Raw genomic sequence first — 22247 nt, forward strand, 5'->3', positions numbered from 1 at the left:
TACAGGAAAAAAAGACGACTCTAATACCCGACCTCTGAAAATTAGCCTCTCTCTCGTCTCTGCTCTACTGTTAAATTTTTATTATAGTTTTTTAGTTTTATCGTTTTCGCGTTTGGCGCGCAGAGGTGGTTGTATAAGGATACGCGAACGTAAAGCCAACTGACGCAGTCTCCCCATTCAACCAATAACATACCGCCACGTGTCCGAGAACTTACGTTATTCCAGTTAGCGCATTTGACGTCATAGATACCGAATGTGTCGAAATTTAATGCTTGGCGGCTTCTCACGGAATTCCCCAAAAAAAAAAAAAAAACCAATAATAACGAATTAAAAAAAACCAATGGGTTGTTGGTCGGGTTAGATCGGGTAAGGTTCGAAGAAACCGATCCATCCCACAAACCCGCCCAACCAACTCATCCTCGACCCGTTAACCTTCTTTGCCTTTGACCGCCATATGGGTTGGTTCAGATCTTTCGAGCTAACCCATCTCTGTCCAAAATTTATGAAACTTTATTTCATCGACTGCAATGCTTAGTCTAATAGGCTGAATTATTTAATGAGACCGGCGAAAACGGTAGTCGGAAAAGGGAACCGTTTCTATTTCTGAACGGTTTCCTGCGATAAACTTTTTCTTTCTCTTGCTGTAGGATAAGAAGGCGACGGCGAAAAGCGAATATTTCAAAAGGATCACGTCAAGGGTTTGGCGAAATGCGGGCGTTTGGCCGCGTCGGGCGTGAGGGTGGAGAACAGAGAGAAGACGTAATCGTCGCTGGCAGAAAATGCCACCGCTTTGGCCCACCCGGTCACGGGTTCCGGTGCCCGAAAGTACATGAGGCTAACACGTGGAACAAAATGGTATATTGCATGAAGACAAAGGCTATAGTGGCTCGGATTTATTTAATAGTGTAATGTATAAGTGAGATATCTGGGTCTTTATATAATTTTGTTTTTATATATTTAAAAAAATAAATTAAAATTTATTATTCCATTTATTTACAAGATGTAGTATAAATAATTAGATAAAAAAATAAAAAATATATGAAAAAAATTATATATACTTTTTTATTCCATTTTATACCGTTTATATTCTTAGACATATTGGTACCCCATGTATCACCTAAGCCACCTTATTGTAGGTGGGGTGTCACCTGACGCATAATAAACTTTAGAGTAACAAGTTATGTCCTTGTGTGGATGGACATAGAATGACTAACTAATTTGTCTTTTTTTTTTTTTTTCCTTTGATTGGGACTAGGCCCCATGCTTTTTAAAGTGTCTTGGAAAGAAAAGCACTTCTTTTGGGGGTGGTGAGGAATCCTATGTGTAATATCTAAGTAGAAAATGTTAAATTTGACTTATTTCAAAATGTTGTAGTGAGATTATTTGTATAAAAAAAGAAAATTACAATAATTATTCTTTCAACATGTTTCAATTATATTATATGAAAATGACCTTTTTTCTGTCGAAAGTGTTCTATTTTAATTAAGAATTTTACTAGAAACAAGTTGATAGTGATTAATTGAATTTGATTTAAATATGACTCATTTATTTTACCCAAATCAAACTTATTGATCTGAGTTAAAGATTTAAGTTCCAAAGAAATTAAAAAAAAATTAATAGTTTATAAAAAGAAAAACATTTTATTTAGTTATAAATAGTGTCATGTGGTACAGTTGACAAATATGTTCATGTGTCATCCCATCACTTACAAAAATACCTAATATTCGAGCATATAAACCCACTCTAAGTTCCCTTTTGAGCATAATATGTGAAATATGTAAAAAGTTATGCATAGTTGTTTATCCAATAAAGTATGTCCCAAAAGCATCTAATAATGTTACTTGAGTCCATAGTTATTCCATTTGAATCAAATCAGATTTTGGACTAAGCGAGTCGAATCATAAATAAAAACTCAATTTTTTTGTTTTAATCGAATATCTTTCAGACTCATCGTGAGTGTGGTCATGTTATCGCCTTGGGTTAAGTACCAATGTCTTCCGTTCATAACAAGCCAGTTTTTTGGGTAGTATTGGCTAGGTATTTAACATTTGTTATCAGAACAAACTCCCACATCGCGAGTTCGAGTATCGGGACGCACAAAGGCCAAATTAAAATACTAGTAGGTCCTTGTGGTAAGCCTTGGGTCAGGCCAGTGTCGTTGCGCCATGGTCGTCGGCTCGCGAAGGTGGGGTGTGATGTTATGGTCTTGGGTTGAATACCTATGTCTTCCGCTCCTAACAAACCGATCTTTTGGGTAGCATTGGCTAGGTGCTTAACATGTCACTAGGTAGAAGAGTCTTGATCTGACTTGAATTTTTGTATATCTAAGTTAGAACACGAGTAAAAATTAAAAAACCCTACATGAATCTAGAGTTTATATAACAAAATAAATTGCCTTTGTTATCTAAATTTAATTTAATTAATTTGTCTCTCGAGATCTTATTGGTCTATATAAAAAGAACAATTTTTTTTTATTATTTTACAATTGGCATGGCCCAAATAAAAGAATCTATATCCCATGTTTCATTTTTGTGTTTATTTTTGTAGCCAATCCATTAAAAAGAAAAAGGAGGTCTCCTCCGACCACTCAACTCTGTTGGATTCTCCTTGTCCTTTGACATTTTTGGAATCCTAGGTGCTTTTAGTGCTTAAAAAACAAAAAAATAATTTGTCTACATACTCTACTCGCCTTTGGAGAGAATAAGGCTGTCACTTTGGTGGGTCACCATCCCATATGTTTACTTGACATTCCTTCAAGTATCAAAATGATTGCAACATATTGTTATGAACTAAAAACCTTGAACCCTAAACCCTAAACTTTATGCTCATAATTTTTCTCTCGAATATCCAATCATTCTCGCTTAAAAAATACGTATATAATTAGTATTTTTGCTAGTAGGACTATTTTAAGGTGAAGTTGCGTATTTACACGCTATCATTTTACTTACGTAATTACTTGAATTACAAGTAAAATATGTCTATAAAAATACTTTCTAAGTACAGTTTATTTATTGTGTTCATTTTTGTGCAAAATCGTAAAAAAATAAAGTAGTAATTCCTACTGGTCGGTCGACATTCGATGATAAAACTCAATATTAACTCGCAAAAAATCTAATAATATATATAGATTTAATATTAGTGCATTATTGATGAGATTATGGTTTCAAATGAAAAAGACCCATTGTCTTAATTGGTCAAGGCTATACAAGGACCTTGATGAATTAATATAGTTGATGGGGTTAGGTCATCCTATCTCTGGTGGGACATTTCTTATCATGATTGAGATTTGTTAGGGTAATGAAAGTACCAAGAGATGGAGCAATAAAGATAGTCTCTTTGTATGAAGTCAAATGGATTATAATAGGAACGAGTGAGATGGAAGATATATGCTTATTATTATTACAAAAATGATTTTCAATCATGACAACAATCCTAATTCCTAACACACTCCATCTTTTGGCTAAGTGGCATACCTTCACAATTGATGCTTGTACTAATCTTCATGTTTTAGATTTTCTTTAATATGTTTCAATTTAGTAATTCTCGTCGAATTGGATCGAACTTCAGAATGGGTAAATCGAGTTGTAGGGAGGAAATCGATTCTTCTATTATGATCAAATCCCTTTCGACTCGACTCGCCTAGAGTTTTGTCTCTCTCACACACACACACACACACACACACACACACACACACACACACACACACACAATAATGATGTCAAAATGTGCATTTTGTAGAATGTAGGACCTATTACACCATATGGTGGCAAGGGGCATCTCATCTTTGAGAGCCGAGTCACATTAGAGAAACGGGCTGGGCATTTCACGCACGTTCGTACTTCGCTTCGTCAAACCCATTTCCGCTTTGCGATCGCGAAGATTTATGCTATTCGTTTTCTTTGAGCCTCTGTGAACGAAAGGGCGGGAAAGAACGCAAATCTGCAGGCTGCAGCCATGGCGACCACCAGAGTTGATAGGGTCATTGAAAATTGTTTCTGCTCGAATCTGTTTTACTAGAACCACCGTTACTATTATTATTGTTATTTTTTTCCGACAGCTTCCGTGTGCTCTTCTACTGGGATGATCGCGGCGGCAGGGTCTCAATCTCCGGTTTCTCCAAGGCGTAAGGATTGCGACTCGTTGACTGTTCTGTCGTCTTAGTACATTTTCGTCGTGTTTTTCTGACTAGTGTTTTGGATGTGGTTCGGAAACTTCGCTTTTCGAGCAGAAGGATCCGAGGATCGAAGGCCGCATCATCGTAAGTTTGATAGTCGTCGATGCTTTTATACTAGTTTTGGATTCATTTGTGATACCTTGCGTCATGGCTGGTTGCGGGCCTTGCGGCTGATTCTTATTTTTAAGATTCATTTTTGTGGTCCGAATGTTATGGAGCTATTACGGGGTATCATGTTGATTGTTGAGTGACCATTAAAATATGAAAGACATTTGTGACGTTAGGTTTTATTGGAATCAGTGAGCTTCAGTGGTCGAGCATGACTAGGACTAAAACTTAGTGTTTATCAGAAATATCTTTTACCCAATCTCACTGTATTGAGAATACTCAAAAAATTTAATCTTCTTAATTGTACTCCTATTGGTATTTATTACACCTCATGACCTCAAGTGTCAGCCTATCTATAGAATAATATAGGATGTATTTCAAATTAGAATTTTCAATAATATTGGCAGTTCAATATTAATTTGTTATGGAACTACACGAATTTTGGGTTTATTTTTTGGTTGTGATTTGGTTCCATAAAAAGAAACCAGCCTTCTTATCAACAATGATTTTTAGGTGAAATTTTGGGCTCCTTTCTTTGTTACCCTTATCCTTATTCTTTTAATTCTCAAAAATTATAATGTTATCCTCCTGTAGAATTTTTTCCAATAATGCTTCTTAGATGACAATAATTAAAGTACTTCTTGCCTATGGATCTTAGTAGCATCCTTATATCTATCTATAATCTTATTTATATACCTGTTATTCCTATCCCCTAAGAGAAACATCATCTTCAAGGTTTATCTTGTTCTACTGCTGCTTCTTGACCCTCTAGATAGGTGGGATGCACCTGAAAAGAGCCTTCTGTGCCATCCTCTGCATCTGATGCTACACTACTGCTCACGAAGACTGCTTGGGTGGCCTTAGGTGTCACTAAAAGTAAATAGATATGGAATAAGTTTCCATTTTTTCTTACTTTAAGTGTCAGTTACTCTTTGCTTTGATGATCAACTCTCTGTTCACAAACTTCAGCTTGATCTGCTTTCTTTTGTACTTTAATATCTTACTGTGCCGATTGTGTGCCCACTGCTCACTATATCAATGCACAACAGCAGTCGTATCTAGTGGAGTTTTTAATTGTTGATCTGTTGAATTTTGAGCAGGCTTTGACACTTATAACTGTTATTATTATGTTATGGAACATCCTTACCCCAAGTGTTAACCTTTCTAAGACTTATGGAGGATGCATTGGCAGTTTCATATTGTTATTAATATGTTACGGAACTGCATGAATTTTGGGTTGTGTTTTGGTTCCATCAGAGGAAGCCAGCTTTCTTATCAATAATGATTTTTAGGTTAAATTCTGGACTCCCTTCTTAGTCACCCTCTTTCCTTCTTTCTATTAATCTTCACAATATTATGATTGTATCCTCATTTAGAATTATTTTGAATAACTCTCCTTCGATGACAACAAGTAAAGTGCCACATGCCAAAAGATTTTAGTATCATTCTTATACTTTACTTAATCTTATCTACATCCCTAATATTTCAATCCTCTTTGAGAAACATCATCATCAGGTTTGTTTGTAACCTTTCAGTTCATTATGCTTGTTCCCGGTCATACTGTCTATTGATGTTCTCGTGTATCTTTCCCTAATTGCACCTATCTGTGTTTATTAATCATGGACCCATAATCTCCAATTTACTCAAATAGCTTTGTGAGATACTAGACAAAGAAGGAGGAGATGGAGCAATGAGAGAAGGAACTATGAGCGTTGGGGGAGGAAATAGTGATGGATACATGGAAGTCTGAAGAAGAAAAAGCACAAGGGCAAGAGGAGCAACTAACCTGGCTGAGGCATGAGGTGAGGATCGATGGAGGAAAATGGAGGCTAGGCATGGGTGTATTTGGAAACAACTTTCAGCCAGACCGCATGGAGATGGATAGCCTCAAAGAATCTTCACACATGGGAGCACGTTCTCCTGCGTTGACATATCTCCTTTGGTAGCACACAGGCAGTTAAGATAACTGAAGAATGGGGAAACAAGAGAAGCAACATCAGGATTCCATTGGTGCTGCTGCTGAGCTTCCTTTCTCAGTTCAATAGAATCACATGATCGCATACACTGATGGGAAAAAGAATGGAGTTCTGGACAGGGAATAGCGGCTTCAGATTTGAGCAAGTTTTTCATGTTCAGCAGGCCACATGTAGAATTTCAGAGGAAAGGGAGAAGAAGACACACCCAAATATACACCCCAAGGCTGACCTCAGCAGGAGGGGGGATGGACACATATTCGTCTAGTTAGAAGTTTATGACAACATACTTGGCTCTAGCCCCCTCAAAAATTGACCTTGCAAGGCCACACTTGAGACCTTCCTCCCTCTCTCAGGTTATATAGCACTATTTCTCCTCAAAGGTCCTTCACAGAGCTGGTATGATCGCAAAACCACCCTCAAGTCATCATGTTAGCTACAAGGAACAGACCAATAGTTGCAATCAACAACTCTATGATTCTCAACAACAAACAATCTCTCCTCTATTTTATTGCGACTAAATCACTTGTGCCAACATGGAGTGGAGAAGAATTAATCAATTGGACAAAAGAAAACTGGGGACTAAACTATAAAGTGAAGATTGGGTAGCTCAGTGATTCAATTTGGTTCTTTACATTAACCAATGCTACAAACAAAGATCTCATCCTACTGAATAGAGAAAAACTGAAAGGGGATGTCTTTGAAAACCTAAACTCCTAGATACTAGAGATGTTCCAACAATTGTACCAATGTGGATAAGTATCCATGTAATCCCCCTCGGTGTGTGGAGCGAAGAAACTATTCGATCCATCACCACATCCTTGAGATTTACTCGGACTCGGTGAATGGCAACGAATTCAACTAGGCTAGAGTTCAAATTGTTCCAATCAGATTGGACTTCATCAAACAATGGTGTAACCATCTATTGTATGGGGCATGGTTGTTGTGTGCTCGTTTCGAAAAATACAACCTGCATAAAACTGAAACCTCAAGGGTGTGATATGCAGCTAACGCCCTGTTGTGTGATCGAGGGTCTTGGCTCCAGTGAGGATGAGGAACTAGACAAAGGAGTAAGAAAAAAAAAAAGGAAAAAACCTAGAAAAAACAAAAAATGAAACCGGAAAAGAAGATGAATTGGAGAAGAGAACAGAAAAGGAAAAAAAAGGATTTAGCTAAAGAAAGGGAGCAACAATGTTTTCAATTTTTCCACGGTCGAACTTTGTCCAAGCATTTTCTCACGGGCTGCTGAAAATCCTATTGGTGCCAGAGACGAAGACTGACCCTTCATCACTAGAGATCAGCCCACCCTGATCAGTTTGGACGATTCTCTTCTCAAATTCCATTGCACGTGGTGCAACAAATCCACCCGTCTCCTTGACAATGGAAGATTCTGATGTTGAGGAAATTTCAAATTCAATTGAATCTTTCCTTTTTGTTGATTGCACTACAAGCACCACATCTCCATATCCAAAACCCTAAAACTCTACAACCTTTGAACCCTAAACTTTACACCCAAAATCCTAAAACCTTAGAACCTTAAATCCTAAAATAAAAAACCTTAAACCCTGAGGTGCTCAAGCAGAGTTGTAGGGTCCCAGAGCAGTCAATTACTAGGAGGTTGCACCTTTCCTCAATAATTCCCTCATCAACGACACCGAGTGGCTGAGACCTTCCTTGAGACACATCAGGAGACAAAAAGGTTTTACTTCTACCATTGAAAAGGTGGATTTGGGTGTGTAATCTAACCAATTTAACTATCACCTAGAAATTTACCAGCTTCAGCATCCAGGAGACAAAAAAAGGAGAAAAGCTTCTCTTTGGCTACCTACTCATGTATTATTATTTATTTATTTCGTATTTGTTAAGCATTTGACTCCAATTACTCATTCTTCTCCATTGATTCTTGCTTGATGTAACTCTCTCTCTTTGCTTATGTAAGAATATTAATCTAATTATTCATTCTTTCCCATCAATTCATGTATTTTTTATCTCTATTATTTGGCAAGGTGTATAGTTGTGGAACAATATTGATAATGGTATCTCCAAAACTTTTCTCTACTCTCTATAATAAGTTTGCGCTCAGACTTTTCAATAGCTTAATATAGTTCTACTTATGGTTGTGTTTGTTCTCTATATAAATTTTACATTTTGAGTAGTTACATGTTGATTATCATTTAAAAGTGTTTTGATTTCTCCAATTTGATTTTATATCTATCGGTTGCTATTGCAGTTTTTTGTTGCAAAATAACACTAGAATGATATCGAGGAACTCTTCTAAAAATAAAAGATATTGTGAAGAGTTATTAGAATTGATCATGTCAATCTCTATTGATTCGATTCCTTGCTTATGTCTGCTTAAACTCTATTTTTTCTTACCATTGTTTTCAATCTTCAAACTAATTCTTTGTATCGCCTATCCATTGGATTGCATGCATGGAAAGTTGAAGCATCATCAAGGGGAGAAAAAAGAAAGAATGGTTTATCTAGAGGGATCCTCTGTTGCATTTAGACAGAAAATGCATATAGATATTGAACTTCACACTTACACTTTTAGCATTCTCATGCCATAATCATACCAGATGATTATGCCCGATAAGTTATGTTTGGATTCTGTCTGTTTACAACCCATAGGAACCTCAATGTCAGCATTCATATGTGGTTTTTTGCCCTTAATTTGTCCAAGGTGGGATTCTTGTGATTGCTGACCTTCTCATTGTAAAAGAAATTGTTCAGCTTCGGCCAAGAGGGCAATCACCAAGCTGTTTCTTATTTGGGTTAGTTTTCTTTGCATTATTGAGAGGTAGTAGTTATCTCGTGATTGAGTTTTCTCTGCCCACTCTCTCCCTTTATATCAGAAGAAATAGGATCAAGGAACACCATAACCTACAAATATAAGCCATACTGGGTTTCAATTCAAGGTTTGCTAAATCATTGTTGGCTTCAATAAGTGATATCATATTTGGATTTCACAGTTCACTGTTGTCTTATTGCAACTCAATGGTCTCTCTTTTGTTCTCCTATGTGTTAGTATATTTTGTTGCATGGCCGTTGGAATATAAGTAGGATAAGTAAGAGAAAAAAGTACTGCATTTGATGGCTAGGGGGTGCTAGAATAATTTGGCTCTTCATCCCTTTTTCAGCTCCTTTTAGTACATATGATTTAGATATTATAAGCTTGGCCATGGCTGTTTGCAAGTTTATGTGGAGATCTATCTATTTGAAACAGGAGTGGTTAAATGAATCGGTGGTTCAGGTTCGATTGATCTCAACCATGGTTTGAGCCATTTGACTTCATAACATGTCAAGAACAAAAAGATATGTAGTATTTTCTAAACAAAACGGAAATGGAACAAAATGCCTTACACATATGTGTGGTCGGGTAAATTGACTCGTTTATCATTTTATAGTTTATTAAACAGAATAGAAACTGATAATGCCTATTCTATACTCGTTTACTTGTTTATTGATCATATAAGGATATTGTTGTAATTTTTTTATTTACCTATTTAGGGGGATCTTATTATGTATGATGTTATATGATTTTTTATTATCGTCGGATTTTATAAACATGTTATTAGCTGAATGGTAGAGCTTAGCCTTGCCGAGGTTGAGGTTGAGGGCCTCCTTCCACTCCAGGCTTCATCGACAAGGTTGAAACAGATCGGGTTTATGGGGATAGGGCGAGGATGGGTCGGGTTTAACTCAGGTTTACAGGGATGGGTGGGAATAGGGTTATGAGGACGGCGATCGGGTCGATTTTGGGTTTGCCGATAACTTGTAGTTAATTGGTAATACGTCTTGCAGATCCCGTAAATGGGAGGCACAATTTCTAGAGATTGAAAGAGCACTAACATTGGAGACAGAGACAGCAAGAGGGAGAGAGGCATTAACCACCAATAATTTAGATAAACCACTTAATTTCATAGTAGAAGATAACACTAACTGTTTTCATTGTTTCTTTATCCAATCCATGAAAAACACGGAAGCCATTGTTTCATTGTTACGGGATCCTCAATTAATAGATTCGGATCTCTTAGAGAACCGACATTCCTGATTGGTATTTATTTATTTACCACTTAATTTTTTACTCGATTGTTAATTCATTCTTTATGCTTACATGTTACAAACTTTGTGCATGTAGAAGATCGAGAAGGAGGATTTACTAATTTTCTGCTCATATCCGAGTTACGACTAGGAGTGGGCATGGATCAGCTTTCCCAAAACCCAAACTTGAACCTTAAAAAACCTGAATCGTCAAACCCAACACTGACTGAATCATTGTCCCCACAACTCAGTCTCTGCCTCATTTTATTAAATCTGAGTTAAAGCCGATCTGTCTTCGACTTGTTCTAACCCCGTTTTATGTCTCTGTCTCGTCTTTGGGATGAGTTCAGGTTGGGTTTAACTTAGGTTCTTGAAAACCTGTCTCTAACCCAAAACCTGGCGAATTTTTTTCATTCCATCCCTGACTTGCAGGTGAAACCAGAAATCCAATCCCAGGGTTTTCGGGTCACCCCTAGTTACTATTTGTGACTAGGCCCTACACACCCACATGAAACAAGGGGCTGGCTTGGGTCAATCAAAGTGTTTATTCTAGAGTAAGGATCATACAACAACAAATCTGAACTTGAAGAATAAGAGTATTAACTCATATTTTTGTCGAGGTTTTCTGACTCACCAAGTTAACCTTCAATGAGGCCAGGTCAAATTGAATATAAGAGGGGGTAGGTCAAGGGGTGGGGATCCTTCCATTCTAGACCAGCAACCCCCAACATATCACAAGTCCAGTTATTGCATTAGCATAGTAGTGTTTTAGATGTTACACATGACAATACATAGTGCTCCACATCGCCTGGAATGTTGAGCTAAAGTTCAGGGCTTGTAACGAGTAATAATGTTTATCCAAAACATTGCATGTGCTGCATTGTCTATGAGACCATATTTTCTAGCTAGTACATGTACTAGCAACGGGGTGATCTCTTCTAATCATATAAAAAAAATGAATAGAGTCTATTTAAATAGATCAATTAATCTCAAACTTCTCCATGTAGGGGACTAACCTAAAGCTAGCACATATATATGAGTAGACTAGACCTAATTATATGTCATCTTCAAGAGCAAATGAGATAGATGAGATACATTGACTTTGTAAAAATTTGTATACACTGAGATTAGCTAATTAGTTTAGTCTTTCATAAGAATATGATTCTTTTGAATAACGTTTTTGTTTAGGTGATTCTTGTTGTAAATTTGTATATAAATATGACTCTAAATCAATGCAAAATCGTCGTTAAGTTCATCAAATAACAATGTCTTACATATCTAATGCATTTTTGTATGTTAGATACAATGCAAAAAATCAACATTCTTACCACTTGTAGTGGGGTCAAATCTACTAGTCAATGGTGGAGCTAAAAAATTTTGATAGAGGGAGCAGATCATACTAAAGGGAAAGGGGCCGGTTGTAGTTGCCAATAGGGGAGATCCATGGAAGTTGTCCTGCTCTACTTGCTTTAGTGTCGATGAGTACTTGCTTGGAACTAGGGGTGGCATCGAGTCGAGCCAAGCTTGAACTTGCATATATTCAAACTTGGGTTTGATCTGAATACTTCGAACTAGAGCTCGAGCCCAAAATTTTTAACCTAGTTCGAGCTCCAACCTACATTTAAAACAATAAAAATAAAAAACTAAAAAAATAAATAAAGAAAATATTATGATGAACTTAATATTATTGAACTACAAGCTATCACGGAAGAGTCCAAGACTTTACAATAAAGCATACTAATATATAATAACTAACTTAATAGACCTAAAAGAAAGAGTTAATGCCTCCATCAGTATTGTTTATTCCATTGGCAAACAACAACATTAGATGTTGATGAACCCAAAAGGGTTGAACTATCTATCGTCTTTTAGGTTTGAAGTAAGTAAGAGCAACTATCAACCAACTAAAAAGGGAATTGATGAGAGCAATTAGAGTAAAATGATATTTTTGTAAAAAATCTATGCTAACGAATCGACTCACAAGCTAACAAACCGAGCTTGAAAAATCTCGAGTTTGGCTTGTTATACTTAATGAGCCTTATGTCAAGTTTGAGCTCGAGCCAAACTCAAGTAAAAACTGAATTGAGACAAGTTTTTTTCGAGCTGAGTTCAAACAGTTTGTGAGCCGGTTTTGCTTGGTGCCACCCCAACTTGAGACTCTTTTAAGTGAGACCCTTCAGGCAGCAAATAAGATTGGAAAGAACTAGCTTATTTGCTAGTACACTAACTAAGAAATCTGAATTCCCTCGTGGTGGTCACCTCACTGGCCTCTTTTATTTCGTTGTCCCCATTCTTAGATATATCACATGTAACAATAATTGGCATCACTGCGTTTCTTTTCTTTTGCAGAGAAGAGAACACTACTTATTGATGAGGAACTGCGATCGATAGTTCAAATCCTTAAATGATCAGGACCTACAAGAGACGACCATGCAGCAGTCACCTTGCAGGCGATGGTGACAATCCGAAGGAAAAAAAAAAAACAACCAACTGTTTGCGCTGAATGCAATAATAGTTTCGATTTTACCACCTTCGCTCCGTGGCAAAATTTGAGGCAAAAACATCTAGGTTTAGGTCATCTGAGCACAGTAATCAAAGAAGACAAACAAATTGAATGATTGAAGAGATCCACCCAGAAACTATGAGCAGAATCGATATCCGGCCGTGAGTTCAATATGATTCAAGTACTACAGGCTGCAGCATCTAGTGGCCCAAGGAGTAGCTTGTCTAATCTCGGCCTGCCTTCGTCTCTGCTTCAGTCTGAGAAGATAACGCTTCTAAATCATCGTACAGGATGGGCTTCCATGCATTTAAAAATCAAAGTCTTCTGTAGCAGTACTCGGCACTCGCACAGAAGTGTACGAAGCAGAACACTATCGTCCAATCTTCTGTGACTGGTCTGTTTGTTAAACTTAAAGCGAGTTTGGAGTCCTTGGCTTTTACTGCCATGGCTGTACAGCTACGAACTGTGAAATGCCCATGGACAAAGCTTCGGGACAATGGCTTTCGTTTTCTTAGTGGACGCCGGACAGGAAGAATGCAAGAGGTACGCCCTAAAACACACAGAAAACCTTCTCTGGTATGGTATTCGATAAATTTTTTCCAAAATCCAATAATAATCTGCCCTGTTCACATAACAGAGCCTTAAACAAAACTCCGTGCCCCCAACAAGCCCGGGCTGCATAGCTAAAAAAAAGAAAGACCCCAAACCCTCAAAATTCTGGCCCAACCCGGGTTCAGGGAAAAGATCCGATTACTTACCCACTTTGCGCTGATCTGTCAACTTGAGGTATTTCAATGCCAACAACGTGTTATCTGACAACTCAACATCATCTGACTCGGCGTCTCCTGTATCATTAGTTCTCTATTTGCATTTAGGGTTTTTTTTATTTCCATCCAGTCTTGATTAGTATAGGGAGATCATTCATGAACAGTTCATAGTTCGTCGGCAACATTGAATTGTTATTTAATATGAGATTAGTTCCATCAATGAGACCTTTTTTTTCTTGAAGTCATGTTGACCGATCTTGCAAATCAATCCAAAAGTACAAAAATTTGGGTCCAACGGATACCCATTTGGGCTACAAAGGATTGTAAATGATTTGGTAAGGTAGGAAAATCATGCATCACTGCCTTAACTTTTGTTCACTATGAATTAGGGTTTCATGAAGTTAACCGCCCTCGTGCCGTCATAGTAAAATAAAACGATGAAAAAATATTTTTTTCTTCGGCCGATTTTCTTATATATCCTAAAACCGACACCGGTCACATAGAAATCTTAGTTAAATAATTATTTAAATTTTTTGTATTTTTTTTTATTGGCACTAGCATGCCTAAAGGTATGTTTGGATTAATTTTTTAAATTAATACTATATTTTATAAAAAAATAATCTTAAAATCAAATGTTTTTCATAAATTACATCTAATTAATTTATAATTTCATCACTAATTACCTACTTATCCATACTGTTTAACACAATTGATTAATCTTAAAAAAAATTAGTTTCATAATATACACCTTATTTTCCTTGTGTTCTTATGAATTATTGGATGTGAGTCCACTGGAGAAGGACAGGCTTAATATTATCTCAAATATATTACATGAGACCAGCTTATATCCAGTATATAGAGGTTTATTTTATTTTAATCAGGAGGATTTTACTTATTTCATAAGCTATGGTTAGAGTTAACTGATTGTATTTAATGGTTAATGATTTGCAGGCAATTTCAATGTTATTACAAGGTATATAAGCAATTAATCCACTTTTGTTTCACCAAAAATATAAAAAATAGCTTTCAGCTCTGTAAATCAAAATGACACCTGGGCTGGCAGTCCCTCTCATTGATACTGGCTTGACAGAGAACAAGATTATAAACTGTAAGTAAGTTCTGGGTTATTTCAAAGCTGGCTCAAACAAAGAGAGAGACTGAGAAGGTGACAATGACAAGAAAATTAGGGTTTTCAGAGCATCCACCGACACTTGAACTCTCCATGTTGATGCTCAATGCAGCTAAAGTCATGAGTAAGATTTTCCCAGAGTGGGCCTGTCTCTTGACCTTCACCAGAGTTTTCTAGGAGAATCTTTCCCTCAGTGGCTTCCAGATTTATCTTCCCCAGAAAAAAAAAGAAAAAAAAAAGAACAACCCAAGGTAGTTGCCAGACACTCTCTCATCCTTATCATCAGATTTGTGTATTCCATCCGAAGACCCTTTCATCGTCTACCTCCAGATCACTTGTCACCAAACTTGGGACCCCTTTACAGAGCAGCCAAAGGCTACATTACCCTTCTCTCAAAACAGGTTCAGAAACATCACTTCTTCGATAAAAAAAACCAGACGAATTCTGTCAGGGAGAGAATTAAATAGGTAGCTCAACGTGAGACTTCTGGCAAACGCATTGCTGCAGCTTAGTGTTTTGGCCGAAAAGCTTTACATGCTTCCAAGAACCATTTATAGGATTCTGATTGATTTCACAAGCTTTAAATGCAGTGGCATCTAGCGCTGGCAATTGGAATAGTGCCCAGAAAGTGGGGTCTCTCATGTGACTTTGCCCTTGTAAACACTACAGGCCAGGGATCTCTTATGTAGGGAATGTAATGCAAAAAAGAGAGATAACAAACACAAGACATGGCGAGGAAAAAGGATGCCTTTTCGGGACCACGAAATGATGCTAGAAAAAACAACTTGGCTTCACCTCCAAATGATCAAGTAATGCATGATTTAAGGATGTCTTGTCACTCTAGAGTTGATGCTGATTGCTTATAATGGAAAGATATTTTCTCCAGACACTCAGGGACACATCTCTAATGGCGTTATATTCTCAACTAATCAAAGTTCATCAAGACTGGTAAGGGCTTTTCTGCTACCATGTTAAATTTGGGTAAATCTGCCTCTAAAAATGAATTTGTGTGAGACTATTCTTAACATTCTTCATGTGTAATTAAGCCCTTTCTATGGAGAGTTGGGTTCAATTTTTTTGCTGAAAGGTCGTAATGAACAGTGAAGATGTCACAGCTTGTGGAAGACAAGATGCTGAGATAGCAGAGAAACGAAGAGACAGAAGAAAAGGGAGACGATGCATGTAAGTGGAAAGATGGTTGAAGAAGGTAAGCCAGTCGGTTGAAAACAATTAAGGATGATGTGCTGTGTCGAGTTAGCAAGTGTAAGAAGTGGGGCCTTGCCGGTTTATTTTTCTGGACTTGTCACATACTGTACTAAGACGAAGAAGAAGTTTCTTCACTTCCAGGCGTCTAACGCTCACCTACTTGTGTTGAAATCAATCAATGCGTGGAATGATAAAGCTCGAGTTGATCAATTACTCAACAGATAGAGCATCAGATCTTGGTACCCACTGAGCAGTAAAGCTTCTTCAAGCACGTTAATGGCCTCGGGAAGGACATCTCCCACCAAGCTAAATACACTCATGATTCGGAATTAGTTCAGTACGATGTATCATTTCATGCCTGTATTTGCTTGCTTCCTAGGTTAATGATGCACTTTTCTTAATGGATAGAGCGTCCTTTTCATCTGGTTTTAAGGGTCTGATCCGGTGGAAACTACAAGCCCGAATACCAAATTCATCAATATGCAATTACGCATCAGGAGCAAACGTTATTTGGGGCAGAAAGAAGCCCTTAATGAACTGTTTCTTAATGCCATAAAACAATAAGAAGGGCAGGTTGTCCTTGTCAGTAGGATTTAAGGGCATCATTGGGTGCAAAGCTGATTTCAAATCCATCCAACTCTCTCATGAATTCTTTTTCATTTTGCGTTATTTGGGTCTCGTACAAAGAACCCTAAACGAAAAGTTATCCATCATAGCCCCAAATGGTATGAAAGTTAGTTTTGGCTAGTGTCCTTGTCTTCAAGAAACCCATCAGGGAGAAGTCTTGCCTACCTCAGTGGTTGAGATGCACTGTTCAGAGGAGATTCAGAATACTAACTTTAATCACCACTTACTCCATCTTAAATGAAGACTTTGCTTTGTCCCTTTGTCTACTCCTCTTCGGCTCACTGTGAAGTTGCAGTAATTATATATACAAGTAACAGTGGATAGATAGGTTCTGTAGATGAAAGAGAGGTGAAGTGATGGAAAAGAGAAGCATAATAATGTAGGGTAACGGAGCAAAAGAGACAAATGATGATGAATGAGAAAAGGGTAGCCCTCCCCCACATGGAAACCCCATCAAGCAATTAACAGAAAAGGAAGACCAAACATATTTCAAAGCCCAAAACTGCCTCCTCCATTTATAGTGCATTCATGTGAAAGGAACCCTTCACCTTTCCCCTCAAAAGGGCTTTGCAGTGGTCCTGAGTTCTTCATTCCATTCCGACAGCGTGATCGGCACGAAGATCATCAAGACTTAAAGATACGGGACCTATCCACATTGAAATCAGGGTTTACATGTAGAAAGTCATGTCTTCATGTCTTGGACATTTGTGCTGATTTGAGCTTTGTTTCAGAGCTCTCCTGCTTACACTTGCATGGTTTTCCGCCCTCAAGTTGCGCGGAAATATCTGCCATGGGGGGTCGAGGGAACCTGGTTAACCAGACGAGACATGTGCTGTATAGGGACTTAACAACTGTGAGCCCGTTTCGTCCACTCATCGGCCTCGCTGATCTGCAAACCTTGAATGCTTCGCCAAAGTACACGTTTGCCCCACGACAGGAGTTTGCTAGCAATATCGCCATCAGCCACCTATAGTGGAGGATGGGATGGAGAAGGAACAGAAAGTGACACCGCGACCTCTACATCCCTCTTCTTTTTCTTACTTTCAGAGAGAGAGAGAGAGAGAGAGAGAGAGAGAGAGAGAGAGAGAGCGAAGGGCAATGCAGCAGCTGGGCGATGCATGATGCCATGTTGAGGCCATGGAAAGACAGAGAGAGAAAGGGAAAGAGAGAATAAGGGTTTTTAGGAGACAGCGACCGGAGGGGAGCCAAGAACTGAGAGCAAGGTCCACAAATGGTCCCCTCCGGAGCAGAAGTGAAACATGATGGTATGGCAAGGTAAAGACCAAATGAAGAAGGCAGGTGGAGGTGGCTGCGGAGGTGGTTGCAGAAGCCAAGGTAAGGGAAGGCGTCTGCGTTGCACTGGGGGCCCAGTAGAAGAGAAACCAAAGTACTTTTGATTGAAGATAAGCGGTCGTCAATGTCACGCAGAGGGTCTGAAGGGTAGATGAAGAAGGAAAACGACGGGTCTGTGGCTGATAGAGGAAAGAATTATTGCTAAACGGGCCAAGCATGCACGAATAAAGTTGCAGAGTGTGTGCACAGAAAGGAATGGCATTTTCAGGTTTACAGATTTTCAGAACTCCGACCCATTTGAAATCATTGAATTACTATAACAGCCAAAACTCATGCAAATCCACAGATACCCAATTTCCAAAACCCTGTAAATTTGCCATAAGTCGGATAGAGATGGCGAGACGAACAGTCGAACACAAACACTCATATCCATCGTTCACCTCCGACGACCTGTTTCATTTGGGAAAAAAAGGTTTGAAAGTTTTAACTGAGCCGGTAAAAAGGCAAAACTGTTCCTTGAAAACGGAGAAGGAGAGAGGAGAGAGGAGAGAGGAGAAGGACGACATAGAAATGAGGTTAACCAAGAGTGGCATGTCCTCGTCTTCAGGAACGATGACAAATGCGTCCTTTTCTGGTTCTCATCTTCACTTTGTCGAAAAATATTGCGCAGCCTCGTCTAAAATCTGAATCGTTTCCGTCAGTGGCTTCGCAAACCCATCGTATAATTGTAATCGTGTCTCGGCATCCGGGCTCCAATGGCCCCATGAAAGGTGGATAATACAAAGTGTAGGATATACTGTACGGCTTCTATGATTCTCGCTGTCGGCTAAAGAAGGATTTTTCATTTTCTCTCCTTCTCTTTTCTTCTGGTTTACCTTTTGTTTTTTAAACCTTGGAGGATTCACGAATGCAGTACCCAAACAAACGAGATTGAATACAATTATAACCAGATTCATTAGTAATAACTCAACCCCTAGTCCAAATCAGGTAACATGAATATAGCAGTGATCGGCCTGATTAATATTAAATTCTCAATACTCTTTTGCACATTGGTATTTGTGGCTCGTGGAAACAGCTGAGAGCAAGACTCGAACTCGGGACCAACCTTGCTCTGATACCATATTGAAACCAGTTGCATTAAAACCTCGAGGTTATAGTGAAGACATAATATAAATATAAGAGGGATCGGCCCGGTTGATATTAAATTCTTAACAAAACACTTTCACTAGATATTATTAAAGTTGATTTAGGTTCATCCAAAAAATACTAGCTGAATCAAATTAAACAAAAGATATCTTCGAAATAATTTAAATGAAGTTGTTATAACCCCTATTCTCTCCCTCATGCATATTGTTATTATTTTCATATTGGATGGTGTACTTACATGATGACCGAAATTGCTTTTCACTATCGAAGCACAGGTTGGCTCATTGCCTTGGCTTAAGACTGATACTGGTCGTTGTAGGGTCTACGCGTCTTCGTATTAGAAGATCAAAAGACAATTCAAATACCATGTTAAAGTTAGATCCAAATTGCTACGGTAAACCACGACTGATCCAATACGAAAAACTATTTGGTCTAAAACATGTAAAACGGTTATCTCAGTCGTCTGATCATGATCGGACAATTGGGATACCATTTCGTGAATGGCTGAGATAGTGTTTCGCATGTTCCACACCAAATGATTTTTTGTATTGGATTAACCATCGCTATAAATACCATGTTAAAAGTAGATCCAAATTGTTATGGTAAAACTAATAAAATTTGACTTAATATAATGACCCAAAGACAAGAGGGGAAAAAGGGTAGAGAGAGAGAGACCCACCAACGGATTTCGACTTCTTTCTCTCTCTACGATGCGGTTGACTGATGGGTACACTCCAGTTCACGACCCCTCTCCTTCCCACTTAAGTTACTCTCCTCTTATCGTGCGCACCTCTTTTGTGGTACTTGAACAGACCAAGAAAGCCTCATCAACTCTGCCCGCGCCCGCGCCCTGTCAGGCCCTTACACTCCTTATGAATTGTCCACGCCTTCTCTCCCATCTCAGGCCCCACGCCTCTCTCCTCTGAGTTCTACCCACCTCCATTTTTTCTCCTCTTGGCTTCTTCTTCTTTGATTCCTTTCTCTACCCTGTTGTGATGGAGAAGACGGAGAAGGAGACCCACGACTTCATGAACGTGGAATCGTTCTCCCAGCTGCCGTTCATCAGACCTGCACCGGTGAGGGAGAAGCACATTCGTTTGTTCGGGATAGAGTTCGGGCACAAGGCTGAGGAGGACGGCGCCGGGGACGAGATACCGGAGTCGTCCGACGCCGTTGTCGGGAGGGACGACGCTAAAGACGGGCCGTCCAACGAGGAGAGCAGCCGGAAGTTCGAGTGCCACTACTGCTGCCGCAACTTCCCCACCTCGCAAGCGCTCGGCGGCCACCAGAACGCTCACAAGCGCGAGCGCCAGCACGCCAAGCGCGCGCACCTCCAGTCGGCGCTTGCCCACACCGCTCTCCCCGACCACCCGGGACCCCATCTCTTCCTCAATTACCACCGATCTCCCAACGCCTCCTTCAAAATAGGCTCGCGCGGCTACGACGCTCCCGCCCACTATCCACCCTGGACGCCCCACGCGGCGGCACGGTCTTACACCGGCGCCGGCTCCTACTCGCAGCCCATCAACGGGAACCCCTTGCCGGGTTTGTGGAGAATCCCGGTCGTGCATCAGACCCCCCAGGGCTTCAACCACGACCGTTCGTCGTCGGCGGTGGCCCCGCTGCCGCTGTTTGCCGGAGAAGACTCCAAACAGGCCGGTGGCGCTTCAGGTAACCGCCGCATGTATGAATCTGCCACCTCGGTACATGACCATGTGAGTTTGGATTTGCATCTGTAATCGCTGGGGGAAGGGATAGACTACAAAAAGAGAGTTATATAGTCGAGATTTTCTGATCGAATACATGACACATGATCCCTCCGATATATATTGTTTTTAATGATTTTTCTCTCATTCCCGTTGTGATTTTGATGGAGAGCTTCTCATAAAACATAAAACCCAGGACACAATAAATTCATTCTGATCATTAACATAAAAGCAAAAATATTTTGCAAAAATGATCGTCTGCTTCCGTCTTTGCAGTTTGTACATTCATCTGTACCTGTCCTTTCCTTTTCCTCGGCCTTGTACTCCAGTCGAAAAATATGAGCGCAGAAACCGAAGAAATTGGTATTCACGTGTGCTTGTCACTGATTTGGCGAGTTCTTCTGTTTTACATTAGCTGCTGAAAGTGAAAACTGAGAGCATGTTTCTGTAACTTCAGTGCAGGAAACAAACAAAAAAACCAGTACTCATCATCTACCACATGGATTGAATTATTCGAGAGAACCCATTAATAATGCTTTAAACAGCTAGAACTTTTTCTTTTCAATCAATGCATGGATACGGATTATAAACTTTTTTCACTCTTTTTGCTGCAAATTAACAAGCTTACGATACTCATCGTCTTCTGGGGACAATGTGGACGAAAGCATCCAGGTATCAATGTACCTTCTACATAATCAGAAACTAGGATTTTCAGCACTAAATCTGGTTTTGTTTTTCTTTTTTCTTTCCTCTGGAGCGGCCGCCGGAGAAAAAGTAGAATGGTTAGAATTCACTTTCTTCTTAACTGCTAACAGGCTTTTGCAGTGAATGTATAGCATTCGTATATAATGGTTTTCCGGCAGCGGCCTCACAGTGTCCAACACGTTAAGTAAACGGAACCGAGGGAGGACACATGTTGGGCAAAGCGATGGCAGCTGCAGGAAAATGTACGTTTTAGCATTCCGAGAAGTGGATTTAGAGTTACAGAATAAAGTTTTCTCAAAGAAAATTTCATGGGAGAGGTCTTGAAGGAGACAATTGGTGTTAAAGGATGAATTTTATAGCAATAAACTATCTTACATTCTGGAATTTGTCCATGGGAACACAATGCAAGTGAAACTGTAAAGATGAAAGAATGGTGCTTTACATGAGAAGCTTTTTGAAAGTCTTCTACAGTTCTGGCAATATGACTGTTAACAGACTTATTCTTCTGACGACTGTTGATTATATCTGAGACAGGTTCTTGATTAGGACAAACCCTGCCAGAAAATTTATATTCAAATGTGAAAGATTTGCTACTATTTTTTTGACAGAAATCTTAGCTTTCTGGTTTTTTCTATTCCTTCAAATTCTCTCCTTTCAACATTCTACTTTGTTGAAATTTCAAGCAGCAGTTTCTGCAATTATTGTCATTGTCAAACAAATCATGCTATATGATTACATTGTCCATCATTTAGTTACGATCATTGTGAATCTGCCCTATTATGACTCTTAATGAAGTAGATATCAAAATCTAGATATCTAGAATTTTAAATTGGGAGTTGCTTTAAGCTTTTGATCATTAGAACAAC

At 39.0% G+C, this 22247-nt stretch overlaps 1 protein-coding gene across 1 annotated transcript; it reads left to right on the plus strand.

The window, feature by feature from the left end:
• Positions 1 to 19621: 19621 nt before the first annotated feature.
• LOC137960146 (zinc finger protein GIS2) lies at positions 19622 to 20823 on the plus strand. Its single transcript, XM_068807650.1, has one exon. The coding sequence runs from the start codon at positions 19966 to 19968 to the stop codon at positions 20707 to 20709; it is 744 nt and encodes a 247-aa protein (XP_068663751.1). The 5' UTR covers positions 19622 to 19965; the 3' UTR covers positions 20710 to 20823.
• The last annotated feature ends 1424 nt before the right edge of the window (positions 20824 to 22247 follow it).

Source organism: Aristolochia californica, unplaced genomic scaffold, assembly GCF_029961685.1.
Source record: "Aristolochia californica isolate CCGP_79_NKW_82.1479 unplaced genomic scaffold, dmAriCali1.0.hap1 SCAF_3, whole genome shotgun sequence".
In the NCBI taxonomy this organism is placed as follows: domain Eukaryota; kingdom Viridiplantae; phylum Streptophyta; class Magnoliopsida; order Piperales; family Aristolochiaceae; genus Aristolochia; species Aristolochia californica.